Raw genomic sequence first — 17,774 nt, forward strand, 5'->3', positions numbered from 1 at the left:
TCACCCCGTCATGGGGATTCAAACCGCTGACCTTCTGATCGGCAAGTCCTAGGCTCTGTTGTTTAACCCACAGTGCCACATACTTTGCAACTATTCCTCACTTGAGCAACCTTCCTGCTCCACTGCTCTTCGCCTGCAGGTCAGTATTTACCTTCTTGGTAGTATTGCCATGGTGCATCTGCCCCAGCGAAACTGAATGCCTTCACCTGCCCCAGCTGCAACCAAACGTCTCTTGCTTCTCTCCAGCCACAGCAGGCGCTGTAACTCTCCAACAGTTTTGACTTCAACCCCAATGGCATACTCTTCCATTGTCTCTAGGGAGAGAGACAGACGCCAGCAACGGTGGTATTACCACACTAAAGGCCACCTATAAACAACAGGGTTTGTAACAGGAACAAGTAGCCACACAGCAAGGTATTGGCTTCTTAAACTTTTATTCTAGTGAAGCTTCCTAATTAAGACAGAATAAATAAAAGTTGAAGAGCATTGGTGCACTCACATCCGGCTCGTGGGCTTCTCATAGGCATCTGGTTAGCCAACAGATGCTGGACTAAGATGGGTTTTTGGCCTGATGCAACAGGGCTCTTCACATAAGCTTCCTGAACCGGACAAAACTAAAGCAAGATTAAGAAATAAAACAGGAAAACAACATAACCATGGCAAAAGATTATTGTCCAAGATACAAACCACACCGCAAGCCAAGGGGCACCCACTCCTGTTAAAACATATACACAAAATATACCCAGGGGAGTCCTATAAGAGCTTGGTTCAACCCAATCATTTTACCAGTGTTCTCTTCACGTTTTAAGAATCATGCACCCACAGGGCAAGGGTGTTCTTGCACAGGACCTGAAAAACCTGTTTGAACTACTTTTTAAGCGTAAAAGGGGAGCAGACAAACCTGTGCAGGAGGAATAGCCCATTTCTTTGTTCTTTGGGGTCAAAAGCCTACTTTGGTACAGGCATGGAACCATGTCAATGCTCAGAAGGCTTCGCAGGTGCAAGGCATGGACGTGTAGGTGCAAAGCCATACAAAAACAGAAGCCACCCAGTGGTGGAGGGTGGTAATGCACCCTTACTGTAAGAAACCCAAGATGCATCACTGCGAAGAAGTCTGGTTTGCACGCTGGGGCGAACCTGTATCACATATGCTTAATTGTAAAGCTTATATTATGTTAATCAACAAAAGGGTACTGGGGAGACTTGTATCTTTCCCCCAGCCAGTCCCACCCTGATCCCTCAGCTTTCACCTTATCCCAAGCAAACCTCTCCAAGTCAGTGGATGCTAGTCAATGGTCCACAGCAGGGGTTCTCAAACTTATTTGGAAACGCAGCCAGATGGGCAGAGTATAAATAAATTATTATTATTATTATTATTATTATTATTATTATTATTACTACTACTACTACTACTGCCCCTTTTTCAGGGAACAAAAAAAGACTCTGTGCCCCCCTGGAAATCTACCTTCTTTAAGCAAACAGAAAGTTGCAGTGACAAATCTGCCTTCTTTTATGTATCTATATTTCTGCGGTATGTCTTACCAGAAAGATATTGTAAAAACCCATGGGGCGGACCAGAGTGAAGCCTGCCGGCTCAGTCTGATCCACCCCAGGGCCACAGCATGCCTGCCATTGGCCAAATAAGCAGGCCAGCTGCAATTCACTTCCCAGGCCTGACTGAAGCCTGGGAAAACCCCTCGCCTCCAGCACGACAGCAGGATCCAGGGAAGGCTACGCCACCATCCTGCAAGTGTTGTTACACAACTGATGAAATATGTGCGAATGGTTTTTCAAAATTTTATTCTATTCTTTATGCTTCCACTGCCCTTATTTTTATTCAATGCTCCACAATTGCAACCAAGGCTATTACTGCCCCCCTGGATTGTTCCAGCACCCCCCAGGGGGTGGTACTGCCCATTTTGGGAAACACTGGCCCAGAGTATTGTCAAGCATATACAGTACTCCTAATAACTTCAAGAGCAACACGCTCCTCTCACAACGGCCACGTAATGTTCACTCCACACTTGCAAGCAATCCACCCTTCATTGTGGCAGCATGTAGACTTGGGAACTCCCTGCCCAATGATATTAGACAGCCTGCTAAAAATTGTTTTCGTGCTGACCTGTTTTTAATGTTGGCTTTCACTGTTGCTTTTTAAAGATTCAAAATTGTTCTATTATGCAAACCATTTAGAGGTTGCTGTCAACTAAGCTGTATTTAAATAAACTTTGTTAAATAAAATGCTCACACAGAATATTGGTGAATTCTTTATTAAGCAGAACATAGCTGGATTTTGTCAAACAGTTTCTCTCCGCTTAACATGCATTTTTACTTAAAAGCCAATGTAGGATCTGCTTCTCTTCTTCCTCCCTACCCACATGGTACCCAACTTCGTGTTAATTGTTCGAGGTGTAAAAAAAGTCATGTCTGGAAGGGAAGTATTTTTGGGGGGGGGTAATTAAAAATGTCATTTAAAATTTAATATCTACAAAAAAATCTAGGCTATATGTACATTATTACCAACAGAGAGGCATAGGAGCACAGTGCAATTTAAGACTTAGAACTTGTGGCTTCGAGGGCAAGTCTAGGGCTATAAAAATATGGGCCACCATTAGCTTAGAGACCAATAAATTAGCCTTGAGCTTCAGGCTCCATATGGTAGGTCCTGCCTCCACTTTCCTCCTAAATCTGACCACCTCTATAGTTGCACATAAATGCAGGAGATACTTTTAGGGCAGGGGTTGCTGAAATACTGGCCAAGGTCGGCACATTTGGCAAATGGACAACACAGGGAAGGTTTGCATATTTCAGTGCACTTTTGTTTGTGGAAAGTGTTTTGGTAGTCATGTCACTTCTTGGCACATCCCAGCTGCTCCAGAAACACACTTGCCAGCTGCCATAGATAAATAAGTTAAGTTTTCCATTAGATCATTAGCTTTACAGCAGCCCTGTAAAAAAAAAGATCCATTTGATCAAGTCAAGCACAACACAGAGGGGCAAGAGCAGCTCTTAAACCCGGCATGGGCCCTTTCAACCTTTTTCACAAACAAACAGAGCTCAAAGCAGCAAATCTAAAAATCACACCATCAAACGGAGAGTAAGACCACAAGAATGCTTCATATTATAAACCTCCCAGGATGTATGTTAACAAGCAAATTTCCCACATTCGTTCTGATATGATGAAGCCAGCCCAATGTAAATCACATTGTTAAGATTTAAATGATGGAACATTCGTTTCACCCTCAATGAGGTGACCATCGGTATTTCCTGCTTTAGGGAGAAAGTATAAGCCCCTTGATGAAATATACCAACTATCACCATGAAGGTGCATTATTTTAATATTTTCTGTGGAAAATGTCAAGTAGATAAGTGTGTGCATGGTAAAACATTGTGTGTGAACCTACAACTCTGGGAAACTGGGATAAGAATTAGCTGTCATCCTGCACCACTTTTAGCTTGATAGACTGACCTATCTACATGTGAACAGACCCTGTATCATCTTAAATTACTAAATGGAAGAGAATATCTGAAAACAATTACTGTTCTTTGGATAAGTTTCAGTTGTGCCAAGCACCAAAACATTTTAAAGTTGGGGTTTTTTTAATTAAAAAAAGAATAGCATTAAGCCTAATTAATATTTCTCCCATTGCCCCCCAATGCAAACACAGGAAGTGTGCATCGCTACTGCAGACACTGCAGAGATTTCCACTTTCCTTTTCAGACATTAAAGTACAAAATGCACAACACAACAAATCTCAAGCGTGCAAGTGCATCTTTCAGCATAAGCATCCTTTAAAATATCCATCAGCAGGAACCTGAGCATTTCCCAATTATGTGCATTTGGAAAAGACAAGCACTGGAAAGACAATGTCTGTTTTTTCTGCAACACGCTGTGTCACATTGACTCTAGAACCTAGACCAGAGTACAAAGAATGTGGGGAGTGGGTGGTGGAACAACCTCTCAGGAAGTACATAAGCTACTTGACTCAAACCCTCATGTTCAGCAAAAATAAAAAAATAAAAACAATTAGTTTTTGGATGGTCCCATATATTTCAAACTCTGGTCCCAAGGCAACCAGACTCACAGCAGTAGGTAGCCTTCAAAGGCTCACCCCTGTTTTAAAAGTGAGGGCAGGGGTGGATAATCACCACGGAGGGGCAGCTGAGGAAAACCACAAGTTGCCAGGCGGATACAGAGCCCTGTATGTTGCAATGTGGTATTTGGGGCACGAAGGAAAACAACTGCTAAATACACCAACTATATATCTCTGGAGGCCTACGTGGATTTGACCCCTGCAATGTTTGTTCCTTTCCCCTTGCTCTCTATGCTTGCCCTTGGGGGGAGAAACACCTTCCCTCCAACAAATTAAGGTTCAGAGACCAAAATGCCCCGCCCCCACACCACCAAAAGTGATCTTTCTTGGGTATTCCTGGTCTTTCCGTTTGTACGTGAAATTCAACATGCAAGAGCATGTCAGCTGCTACTGATAATGTGGGTTTCAGAGAAGCAGAAGGTTCAAGCTTGCTTGCTCCAACACAAGCAATCTGTTATTTGGTATACTGAGGGCTGCGATGTTTCACTGTCCCCTTCTGGATAAGCTGTCTAGATTATGAAGCCAAGCGAGTCTGGAGTGCAATCTTGATATTTTGTAATATTCTCTTTGGCAAGAAATCAGTTCTTTCAGAAGAAGACCACCCAATGTCCTGCAGTAAATACAATTTAACCTGCTTTTCCCAAAGATTGATCATACAGGCAACAAACAGCCCTTTCAAAACCTAGGGAAGTTGTCGTTCATGCCCATCAACCATATCACACCACACTGCAGGTTGAGTGTGGGAACCGTAAGAATCCCCAAACCGATGCTATAATCTTTCCTGGAATGAGAAGACTTGGAAAATATTGGTGTGTGGTGGGAGACAGCATTAGAATACAAGAGACATGTTGACACTGTGTCAAATAAATCTTATGTTAAATATCGGGTACTGGATATTCTGATATATTGGTCCCACCTGATACTGGCATCCAACTCTACCAAAGGATACAAAGCAAAAGAAAAACAGCAGATGAGGCATTTGTCTCCTGCATTTTCCTTCTTCCCTACCCATCACCCAAAGCACACACAAAAACCTTTCTTAGGGAGTATCACGTTGTCCTCCTGTACAGTTTAAGTATTCAGTTCAGCTTTCAGACATACCACCTGACCTCATTCACCCAGCTAAGTCGTCCAGTTCCCTTGAAGATGTTACTGAAGTACTTCTGCTAATGCAATTGTGGAAAATGTTAACAAAAACATGCTTAAAAATGGCCTGCATTTATTTCATACACCCGCTGTCCCCTCAAAGTAGCTTTGTATCATCCTAAGGCTGTGTGTGTGCACACACATGCACATGGTAGCATTCGTATTTATGAAGACAGAATAGCTGATAATTTTTTTTAATGAAAGCTTTTCAGCTGTTGAACTAGCAGTCTTGCCAAACTGCATCCCCCGATGTTGGGATGAAGTCAGTTGAGTGCAAGGGCAGGCAGTTCCTTAGCTGAATCCCAAGGAATGGATTTTTAAACTATTGAATCCTTATATTTGGTCCTGTCTAGGGAAGGGAAATCCAGGTCATTGTTGGAACTCCCAACTCTCATCTATCAGCATGGTCAATGGCCAGAGATAACGGATGCGGTGGCCACACAACATCTAGAGGGCCAAAGGTCCCACAGCAGTCCTGGTGTAAACTAGGTTAGGGCAGCACCACTTTTATGACTATTGGAACAAACACCAAAATATCTTATCACTGCACTTGACATGTTTGCTGCGGAAGGCACTGCCTGCAACACCAATGCTTCCTGAAACAGCTATGCATGGTGCCGCCCTTAAGCAGTTTGATACAGAAACATAGGGTTGTCATTCCCAGTACTCTCAGTAATCCTGGGCAGAAGGTCTTAGGAATTATTAGGATATATAAGATTATTATATCGTGATCTGGCATTGACACAGATGGTGGCAGGTCCCCAACAGAAGCATAGTTGAGATCTAGTGGAAATGAAGACCACTGTTTCCAGCAAAGCCAGTTTATAGTGAACACATTTCAAGTTATTTGTGGGATACCAAGAATTTAGGTGAAATAGAAACTTTTAGATGCTATTTTGACTCTTTCCCACTTCCTGTGCATTTGGCTCTTGGTGCTAAGGCCACACGGCTCAGTATATACAGCATAAAATTATTATTTTTTTACCGTTAGGTTTCAAAATATCTAACATGTTCAACACATGATCAAAAACTCCGTGCCAGCATATGACTTGGAAACACAATTGCAAAACCTTAGTTCTGCCTTTGTTTCAGGCCTTGGCAAGTGGCACTGCACAATATTAGCAACTACAATCTGTTCTTTGGTCAAGTATTATTATTCCTTAATTCTGAATCAGACTTTGGAAATCCTTGTCCTGACCTAGCTGAAGTATTTGCCATATTGAGAGGCTAAGCAGAGGCTCTTTAAGCAAGCTGGCAGATCTTCAGCTGCTCAGAATTTTCTACTGTTACGCATAATCCTTTGCAATAATTTACTGGAAATGTACAAGTGGGGAGGTTTCCTCCGTGCAAAAAGTTAAAAAAATTACATGGTTAAAGAGTATGAAGTTGAACCATGGATACTCTGACTTCATAATGCATATGTGTGAAAACAGCACACTGCACTTCTGCCAATGAACAGCCTATATATGATTTCTAGTAAATTAAATAATAGCCATTGTAACTGAATTCACTGGAAGACATAGTCAACGACAACTATTTTCTTAGTTTAGTATGCTTCTGAGAATCAAATTCTCCAACACAATTTTTCTAAAAAGTGAACAAGGCATATTCTTCTTTTTTGCTTCCAAGGCTATTCTTAAATATTTTGAGGCAAATATCCAAAGATCAAAGTATTTTCATATTGTGCTAATAAAATGGCTGCTTCCACTCGCACAAAGAAACTCACCAGACTAATAGTCTCATTCCCACCCCACACCTTTGTGTATTTGGGAATTGCTCTTGATACACAGATTGCTACAAAAGCAACTTCAAAAAAATACATACATGTTGTAATGGGATTTTGCCTTCTGCTGCCTACCTTCTGTGGCCGCAGCAAACACCTAATTGGTATCAATATAGCAAGAGCAATTCAAGTATCACAAAAGGCCCTCTGAGGAGGCAGACCATCAGCATTTAGGTTTCGAAGAGCTGCATCATTAGCTCTGCCAAAAAGTAGAGCAGGAATATGTGAAAGGAGGAAAAGGAAGGTGGTTTGGAATACTACTCCCTCCCAATCTGGTTCTTCATCTGACCACACACACACACACACACACACACCCACACACACACCAGAGCTAAAGGCAAACACTCATGAATCCAACAAGCAACACGAGAACTCATCCTGGAAACTGGAATTGTGGGGGCACCTTGGAGCTGAAGGAATTCTATACAGGGAAAGGGAAATGTCCACAAAGTTCTATCCTGCTCTGAAATGTTATTTGCTACTTACTCTAATGAAGGAACACTTGGAACCAAGATGGATAAAGGCCCTGGGAGGATTCCTGCTTTGACCCTTAAAGAACTGACTAACAGTCCTTAAGAGGCAAGTCAACCACCACTGTAATAATAAAGACCCAAAAAAAGCACTATGTAAAGGGACAAGGAAAAGACTTTGGTTGATTATTTCATGTTAAATATATTCAAATTAGCTAGCTGTCAATGATTTCATCAGAAGCCTTAGCTGAATAAACTGGCTGGTCTTGCACTCTCAAGGAGGTTAGACTGTAGTCATGAAAAAGGAAACGTCGTGAAAGAAGCACTGCAGCATCCTTAGCAATGCCCACCTTGCAGCGCGATGGGGAACACACTCACTGCCAACAGTGGCCGCCGCGATCTCATCGTGACAAACAAATAGGGAATCAGCATTTTAAAAATGTAAGCCAAACTCCTCCCTAAGGCAAGACCTTAAAGCAATAGGAAGAAAAGCCAGGTTTTGTTTTGCTTTTCACAACACACCAGTTCTAGCTGTTGTTGCCACTTCAGTTTTGTGAGTAAGAAGTCATTCTGTTTATGCTAAGCAGTCCGTCAGTGTTTGGTTCAAGAACCTTGGTCTTTGAGCCACACAGAGTTCTGAGGAGTGTGCCTTGTCTATCAAAAGACAGGGAGAGAACTCAGTCTTCAGTCTCTTCATATGTTGTCTCATCAAAAGGACGGTCAAGGAGAGGTACCAGTCGATGCCGGGAGTATTTCAACTGCAAGAGGTCTCCAACTTCATTTATTTCCTTTAAAGCCTGGAAAAAGAGGAATATCAGGTGCTTTTTTTTCTTTTTTAAGGATTGCTGCATGAAGAAAAAGGTGGGGAAACACAATGGCTAGGATCTAAAAAGATGTTTGCGCTCATGCAAGGGGATTGTATTAGCACAATTGATTTCATTTACCTTTCTGCTTTAATCCATGGCTACGGAATCTGTAGTCCCCCCTCCATCAGATCCTAGATTTAAATTCCTATCAGCTCCAGCTAGCATGGCTAATAGTCAGGGACCATAAGAGTGCAGTATTCCAGAAACATATGGAGGGCCACAGGTGCCCCATGCTTGCTTTCGACAGCCAATCTCATGCTCTAAACTGCTTTTGAAACTCGCTTAGTTTCAAAAGGAGATCTGCATGCAGCCCAGGGGAGGGTTTCAGGCTGAGAAAACTCAAAACTGGGCTGCTGGCCTAAGTTTTCTTCTTGGGTTTTTTTTTTTACATTTATCTCCAATATTCCGTTTCCTCTCCCTGGAGATGGTGAGCCTTCTAGGACAGGCTTTTTTCTTTCTGTATGGCAATAAGCACATAGCTGATGGAATAATGAAGTACTACATCTACCATTATTGAACATAACTGCAGTTCAATCCCAAGCTGTGCCTCATTTATTTATTAAATTATATCCTGCCCGGGTATGGAGGCTGCCTCTGGCAGCGGCGGCAGCCATGGTGGTGGTGGGAGACAAATAAACATTGGGGGGGGGGATTAAAAATAAATAAATAATATCCTGCCCTTCGAAGCCCAGGGCAGCAAAAACAAGTGATAAAACAATAAAAGCATCTTTCAAAATAATAATAAATGAAGTGGAACCTTTACACAAAACATAATGGCAGAGGCCAATGAAGTCATTGCATTCGTAGAACAACTTGCACTCACATAGCAGAACTTCCCTGCTCTCTCCTCACTCTGCACCTTCCCAAAGTCTACTCTGGCAGGTCATCTAACCCTCCTGAACAGATCTGGAGAGGCACCAGAGAGCAGAAGTTCCATGATTCCTATTGATATGAAGAAAGCTAACCAGGGCTAGATTTGTATGTGTAAGGAATGTGAGCTGAGTTCAATTCTGGTACTAAGGACAATTTCCCGGGTTCAGAATGTGCCTAGAGGCACCCTTGTTCTTTAATTCTAGCAATATTATGCCTTTTGCACCTGGCTCTGGCTGGTAGACTTGGGGGTTCTAGTAAAAAACACAGAGTGGCTCTAACAAGCCTGAAGCTTGCCCAACCTGGTTTATACCTGCCACTAGTTCCAATGCGGATAGAACTTAGGTTTGCAAAAGCTTCTAAAAACCAGTAGGCACACAAAATTTCCTCCCTAGGTCAGCATACATACGTTTATCTAAAGCACAAATCCTCACCCCTTCTTTTTCAGCAACTCTCTTTTATGAAGTCCATTCTTCTCCAGGAACATCGCGTGGCAAGTGTGAGGAAATAACAACTCTCCTGCCCTACCCACAATTCGGTAGCTCTTATCCCCACACAACCTATGTGGCCCCAATAACTGACAACAGAAAGTGAATAAATGAGTGCCATATGCCAAGAAACCTCAAGGTGGTGACACAGTTTGAGAAAGCGCCCCCCCTGCCCCAAACAGAGGCCACATAAGCTCTGAATTCAAGAGGGGCGGGGGGGGGAAGGGTAGAAATTGCCAAACACTGTCTAATTGTGAGCATATTTTAAGCACAGCTTTAGCAAAAGGCAACATGTGGAAATAATTTGAGGTTGAATTTCTGTTGAAAGAGTCCGTTAACTGTTATTCTTGAACTCAGATTTAGGATTTTATTAATTTAAAACAAAGAGAAGCATGTGACTTGCAAAGACTACAAAGGAAATGGCATGGCTGAACTCTGACTTCAGGAAAGTGTAATATATTTTTCATCGCTGAAAAGAAAGCACCAGCCCACAGGGATGCAAGTTACGAGGGGCTCTGCTCTGATCCAGGGCCAAAGTATTTTCAGGCAAGCAAGTTTTATTTACATTAGAGTTATACATTGTACCAGAGAACCATTGTCCATCATGTGGGTTGATTCAATAAGGAAGCATTACAAATATCAGGTTTTAAATTTTTTTAAAGAGACCTCCACACTCAACACGGAGTAGGTAGGGAGAGAAAAGGAAAAAAATGAGAAAATATGTGCTCTCTTCAGCCAGTAAGAGGAAGGTACATGGACCAGCTCTGTAAGGTATCTTTTTCGCCTTAGTTAAGCTCAGGAAAGCTGCTCCCACTTCCTACCTGTCAGCACTTGTGATCATTTAGAAAAGACAGTTCAGATCAGTGTTCCAGCCATGTTCAAAATGTGGAACATTACCTATTCTGAAGGAAGAAAGGCTCATGTTTCCATAAATCAAGCTACTTTGGTATTCTTACCAGGGATTTAAGTGATACAGCCTTCTTCTGTTCCAGTGTGGCACTACGCAGTGAGTGCTGTCCTAGTTTCAGGAATCCCATTTCCCACCTCAGTCCCTCAAAACCAAGCCCAACCCATTCAACAGGGTCTCTTCACCCCATGTGGAATATTTGGAGTGGGGGGTGCTGCCAAGGTGACGAGGGGTGGGAAAATCAACTTCTGTCAGTCCTGTTACATATGGTCCTCTGAATTCAATCCATTTGGAGGACAGGTAGGTTTCTGAACAGGACCATCACTTTTTAAATAAAAATACTATAACTTTTCAAACCTATGCAAACATACTAACGTATGAAACACAGGCATATTATGTACATATAGGGGTCTTCAGAACTTTTTTGCATGGGCTGTGTTTTTCAATGACCCCAGGTGTAACGTTGATGCATATTCCCTCCATGCATTTTTTGTTTAGCACTATACTGCTAAAGATCCTGAATAGTTGTTTTAGAGATCCTGCATAATTGTTTCACTATTTTCATATACTTGTTTAGACATCAGAATGGCCTACAACAGGCATCCTTTGCCATAAAAGTAGTGGAGCTTATTGATCTCTTACTTATTGGGTCTGTTATTACTCAACTTTCAGATTTTTGGGCACCTGAATAAATGGAGGTATGTACCCTCCAAAATCCACTTCTTGCATTAAGATTTTCTGTAACAAATTTAATAAATAATAATATAAAAAGTCATTCATTTATTCTACAAAAGTAGTACACATTCAGCTCCACTTGCTTTCACGTTCTTCTCGTTGCTAATTCTTTTAATCCTGCAAATATGCAGCACCATTTTTTATTCCTGCACATTTTTATCCCATGTATACATACAAAGGTTAGGTAAGGCACCATGCATTCAGATCAGTAACTGTAAAGTTAATCTAAATTCAAACTAACAGATGGTAATATTTTTAGAATAGTTTCTGAAGTAAAAGGGGGGGTGGAATTCTCAGCAGTTACTAAAAATTGTAGCAGCCTTTTGGCAATACATTAAAACACAGTGATGCTGTGCATATAGTCTGGTGTGTAAACACAAAGCACAATAAATTTTAAACATATCATTTAATTGTATTTAGCTCAACATGCTTATAAGCAAATTACGCAACCTCTTTCCAAATGCAGTGTCACAAAGTCAGAAATGTTGTCTAGAACATCTTCATACAGCTCCTCTCCTGTCAATCAACAGTTTAATAATACCGTGGCCGATTCAGAACAGGGCCTCTAGCGTCACACCAAGGGACAGAATTTCCCCCCACTTAGACTTATAAACCAAAGCAGTCTAACTTAGGTTATGCAGTGCCCCATTGCAATCATAGGAGAATGCAGTGACTTTAAAAACACCAGAATTAGGAGAACACTGGTCCAACCTAAGCACATGTCTCGTGATGTGCTGCTCCTGACCAGAAGATCTCTTTCATACTCTACTGCTAAGACTACTTAAAAGATGACAGATCAGGGACAAACTTGAATACTTACAATATCAAGTATCTCTTTGGTAAGCGCTGCAGACAGACAAAATCTGGCTCTGGATTCAATGATCGGAGTGGCAGGAAAACCCACGACCACAACAGCTATGTGCCTTTTCAACATCTCTCGTCCAAATGCACTGTGAAGGAAGCAAGACAAGATTAATGAAGCAGCAGCAGCAGCAGCAGCAGCAGCAGCAGCAGCAGCAGCAGCAGCAGCAATACAAGGCCTATGCTGCTCGGAGGCGGGGGGGGGGGGGGGCTTTCGTGAAGAATGCCTGGGAGGCCACTGTTCTGACTGCTTGCCTTAGAAACACACAGCGCCTGCATACAAAGGTCTCTTTTGTTCAGTCCGGAGGTGGTCTTTCTAGAAAGGTTTCACTGTATTAAGTTCACACAAAGCTGAAAGATTCTATTTGGCAGGGGCTGGTCTTTTAGCAGGCTACTTCTAAACGGATTTGTAACTTAAACTTGAAAGTATCTTTGATAGAACACAGAAACTCCAGCATTGGAGCTCACTCACCAAGAATTCCACCACCACCCCTCCCTTGCCAATTGCTATCTGAGCAGGCAGCTTGCACTGTGCAGAAATATCCAGGAATGCTCTGTGATTCCATGCAGTGACAAAAAACAAGGCAAGTAGGATGTGGAACCGGGCAATAATCCAGCTTCCCAAGAGTCTGGGGGTCTAACCTCCTACAGAAGTAGCTTCATATATCCCTGCTCCCATAAGTCAAATGTCAATTCCCTAACCGTTTCTTCTGCTACTGCTGTAGCACCAACTATTTTGAAGGGAGTTGGGTATACATCCAATTGTTACTACTTCTGCTAGAGCTAAACGACCACTATCTCCCTATATAACCTACCCGATTTTTGCTGGCATATACAACATCAAAGGTACAACAGGTGAGTCTTCATTTCCATAGATGATGAAGCCCATTTCCTTAAGCCGTCTTCGGAAATACCTGATGTTCTCAGCCAACTGTTGTATACGCTGCTTTCCTGAAAGGGAAAATCAAACGAATGAGGTTTTTGTAACTGATTCCAAAATCACATTTTGTGAAAATAGCTTGAGAAAGGTGGAAGCACATATTTTTAAAAAAGAATTATGAAATGCTATTATCTCCTGCCTTGGAAAAGGCTTCAATGTGGCCAAGATTATTTTGACTGGAGAAACTATCCAGCCTCAGGCATTAGAAGTAGAAGACATGAGTGGGAAGAGTGGAGAAATCCCTCTAATTCTCCTTCAGCAGGGACTGAAGGGGTTCAAATACCAGCTTAGAATGTAGAATCACTATCAGCCTCAGTTTCCCATCTGCCAAGTGGTTAATGGATGATGCAAGGTCTCAACTTCCAGGATATGGAAGTGTCAGGGAACTGCCATCGGAGCCAGAGGCGGAGGCAAGGCTCCCAAGCGATGCTGGAGAAGGGACCAGCAGGGAGAGAGGTAGCTCATCGGCTGGGGAAGGAAATCAGCGTAACACCAGGGATAAAGGGGGGCAGATGGGGGAATCGGCGAGGGGGCTCCAGGACTCCTCGCCGGAGACCAGCGGGGAGAGCACGGGTCCTCCGCTACCCACACCCACCCTGCGCAGAAGACTTCCGCGCAGGGAGAGTAGGCGGAGACTTGGCGTCAAAGAACTTTTGTGCTGGAAGAGGTTCAAGAAACGCCCACTGACGGATACTGCTAGTGACTGAAACAGCCACGAAGTGAAGGGCTGTCCAGACAGAAAAGGTTTAACCAGGCAACCTAGCTAGGAGTGGCGGCAACTTACGCACGAGCAACCCCTATAACCATTACAGGAAGGTTACAAATCAATCCCCATTTGGTTTACATGATTCAGAAATTAAAATTTGAGATTTTTTATCATTAACAGCTCTTGACTATGAGACACCAAGAATATCTGTATCATAATACTAGAAGGATTTCCATGCCTATGAAAAAAAGACTATGGCTTAAACATGGTTTTTGACATCTTTGGAGGACAAAGACAAAGACTTGTGTTTAACTTCACTTCATTATCCCCAGGACTTGCTGTCCTTTAGGTTCTTGAAGTGCCTGACCCAGATAGAGATAGAAAGATAGATATCTGGACAACCCCTACAGCACCTTCACCACTGATTTGTCAAGACTAATCTTGCAGCTACTTATTCAAATTATAACCAAATTTGTTGTGATGTGAAATCACTACTATGCAACATTAGCCACATTTTCCCACAGAGAATTTCATTTGTACTTGTTGAATAAACTAACAGATAATTAATGCATGTTTCTTGGATAGGCTGGTATTTTAAATAATTTTGCAGCAGCAGAGGATTTTCCTATAGGAAACTGATGGTAAATCCAGTAAATAAGTGGCAGAGAATAAGTGGTGTGTCTGCCATCCTTTTAAGATGGTAGTCCAACCCTCTCTCTAATGGCAGCAAGGACCACCCATAGGGAGCACCAGGGTTCAACGGCAACAAATACATTTCCTCTGAACTCATCAAAGCCAAGCATAAGTTGAATTCTTATTCCACAAACAAGCAGGGGAAGCCTGCAGCATCAGTGTTTGTTTTATACCCCAGCTAGTCCTTTGATGAGAAACTGATTTCACTGGAGGACATTAGGGTTTAAAAGCAAAGTAATCACCCACAGAGGATAACAAGATCTTCCTCCCTCTACACTTGCAACACAGCTTTTCAAAGAGGCATCTGTTTTGTAACTATGCGACATCCCACCCTCCAATTTCTAAAGCTTGTGATTATACTACTAACGTTGCATTCTTTTCCAATGCCTATTTCTAACGTCATCTGTGAAAGGAAACGGATATTAAAAGTTTGTGCATCTGCTTATGTTTGTGCACTGCATAATAATTCAACAGACCTTTTTAGGAGGACAAGATTAGTTTCTATGAAGTTTCAAGTGTCTGTTCCTTTACATAACACATTCAATTCACAAGAAGCTTTATTCCTGGTAAAAAGTGAAGTTTTGATGCCAAGGTACAAACATAGGTTAGGTCACTAAAAGTAGATGAAAAACTTGTTTTTATATATAGTTTGCAGCCTGTTTAAGTACACAGCTCTGATTTTGAGCACCCAGCAAAAATACAAAGGTGACTGGAGGAGCTTGAAAACAAATGCTTGCTGTTTGGAGATGCTGAGGGAGTAGAGATTGCCACGCATGCACTTATAACAAGATTAACACGCATGCACTTATAACAAGATTAACAAGCTCTGAATGAAGCACTTAAAATACTCTTCACTCTCCTTCCATGATGACAGATTGTCCACGACACCATTATGCAGAAGTGGCACTTAGCTCTAAAGCTGCTGCTTTCCTGCCCAAGGCATCCAAAGCTAAGCACTATCCCTATCAAAAATCTCATCAAGCATCTCCCAGGGTTGCTTCTAATTAGTTCACACATCGCTAGGGTTCAGGATGTACACATGCAAGGGTGTGGGAGTCTACCTTAAACTCATGTATCATCTTCTCTCACAGTATGCAGTGCCTTTAAGGTGAACTGGACCTTACAGGGACAAAACACCTGTGCAAGGGGGTATGCAAGCAAAGAGGCAGACTTGGCTAAATAAGACTACTCATATAAGCTCCAGTTTACATTTTACAGTTTACATTAATGGTTCTATGTGGGTTGGGGAAAGTGTACTATTGTGAATGGCGGTGTGTCAGTAGCTAAGATATTATTTTTTTCACAATCATAGCCACATTGTGTAGAGTAAATGCACTCTAAGCTGTGTTTGGTTGGATTTGGACCCAGTCTTTTACAACTTGCACTCAAACCATCCCTCATGGAGTGTCAGCTACAACTCTCCAGTAAACCACAAATTCTATAGTTTCACTGAGTGAGAAGTGGCCATCGCAAGTGTTGGCCATCAACTAGGGAGATTCGAAATGAGATTAAACAAAATTTTAATATATATATATCGTAAGTGGGAGAGTGGTATTGAACACATGCCCTGTTGGTGGGATTCCCAGAGACATCTGCACTTTATGGTGAAAGGTAGGTAAGAAATCTTATTTAAAAGAATAAGAAGGCCAGTGAGCTTGAACTTCCCACTACTGCTTTAAAAGCATCTTATTCACTCTTAAGAGCCAAAGCAGCTTCTGCTTGTGACAAGTACAATGAAGTTGACTTTCACCACATCTTCAATTTCCAGGCAATTGTAGCATTATATAAAAACACTCTAAAACAGCATCTGGTTGCAAATAGTAGCAAGGGCCATGAAAATAAGGGGGGGGCGCCTTCCATTATTCCGTTTCAAATTTAAAAACAACACTGAGACTAAGTATAACAGACATTTTAGAACTTGCCATTAAATTCAGAGGATTTATATTCACAGCAGTATTATTAAGTATTAATGCAAACATAAATCTGTCAAACATGATAAACAAAATAAAAAATTCCTTCCAGTAGCATCTTAGAGACCAGCTAAGTTTGTTATTGGTATGAGCTTTCGTGTGCATGCACACTTCTCAGATACCAAGTGTGCATGCACATGAAAGCTCATACCAATAACAAACTTAGTTGGTCTCTAAGGTGCTACTGGAAGGAATTTTTTTATTTTGTTTCAACTACGGCAGACCAACACGGCTACCTACCTGTAATGATAAACCCTAAACAGTGAACAGCAAATTTCCATTTAAGAAGCATTGCTGTGAATGTTCCAAGTACTATTCTACAAGTATGAAACCACCACTTGCAATATCCCCGGTTTCAAGGACCAGACTAGTTAAGAAGTATTTTCTCCATTTTATGGGAGTTTAACCATGTTGCCATTAAGTGGAATACATATCAGTTTTTTGGCTTGAAACCAGCCAAAGGTCTGGCAATCCCGTGACATTTCCTGCTCCTGGAAGCTAGACAAATTGCACCAATTCCCTCTCCCACAGTCTCCTGTGCCACCATCCACACTGATGGAAGATATTCCCCACCCCACCCCCCAAAAAAATCCCTTGAGAGAATTTTCAGGGGTTACAGAAAGCAATGAGCAAAAATGACACACAACCCATTTGTGAGCAAGAGGCTCTGAACACAGAATTACACTTATGTGATCTCTAGATTCAACACGTTTTTAGTTTGTAGGTATGGTGGCAAATTAAAAAGAATCATTACTTTAATCAATTAAAGACCCAAAATTAGTAAGAATTATCAGTGTCAACAGATGATCATATGCATGGAAAGGCCATAAGGAGCCAGATTTATGACACATGATCAAGCAAAACAATTTTTACCTTGCATCAACTGGGCCTACTGCAGAACACTTATATTTTCACTAGTCTAGGGACAGCACCTATTATGACAATTATTATACATATACTTTACTAAATCTAGTTAAGTTCCATTGCTAAAACCACTATGAGCTCATCTAGATTAGGTGAACAATATTCAGTTTTGTCCATTTCCCATACAATTTCAACTTTGTGGATTTTTCTTTTAATAAAAAAACCCCCCTATGCACTCCAGAGGAGTTCACCTGAAAGCTCAATTGTTCCCAAAGAAAATTAAGATGTAGTGGAAACAAGGTTGTTTAATAGCACAGCCTTTTCAACAGTGTGAACTTGAAATCCAGCGTTTAATTTTTATTACGTGTGCTGTCTGTCAGG

General features: G+C 41.7%; 1 protein-coding gene across 2 annotated transcripts in view; it reads right to left on the reverse strand.

Moving 5' to 3' along the window:
* Positions 1–2,254: 2,254 nt before the first annotated feature.
* SPTLC2 (serine palmitoyltransferase long chain base subunit 2) overlaps positions 2,255–17,774 on the reverse strand; it is a 64,301-nt gene continuing 48,781 nt past the window's right edge. For both annotated transcript variants that reach the window (XM_083615206.1, XM_083615207.1), the window contains exons 10-12: positions 13,036–13,171; positions 12,180–12,309; positions 2,255–8,290 (exon numbers count right to left, since the gene is read on the reverse strand). In XM_083615206.1, coding sequence (XP_083471332.1) covers positions 8,171–8,290; positions 12,180–12,309; positions 13,036–13,171 — 386 coding nt within the window. In that variant the 3' untranslated portion in view covers positions 2,255–8,170. The remainder of the gene's footprint in view (positions 8,291–12,179; positions 12,310–13,035; positions 13,172–17,774) is intronic.

The sequence above is a fragment of the Podarcis filfolensis genome (genome assembly GCF_964270895.1).
Source record: "Podarcis filfolensis genome assembly, chromosome: 1".
Lineage (NCBI taxonomy): Eukaryota > Metazoa > Chordata > Lepidosauria > Squamata > Lacertidae > Podarcis > Podarcis filfolensis.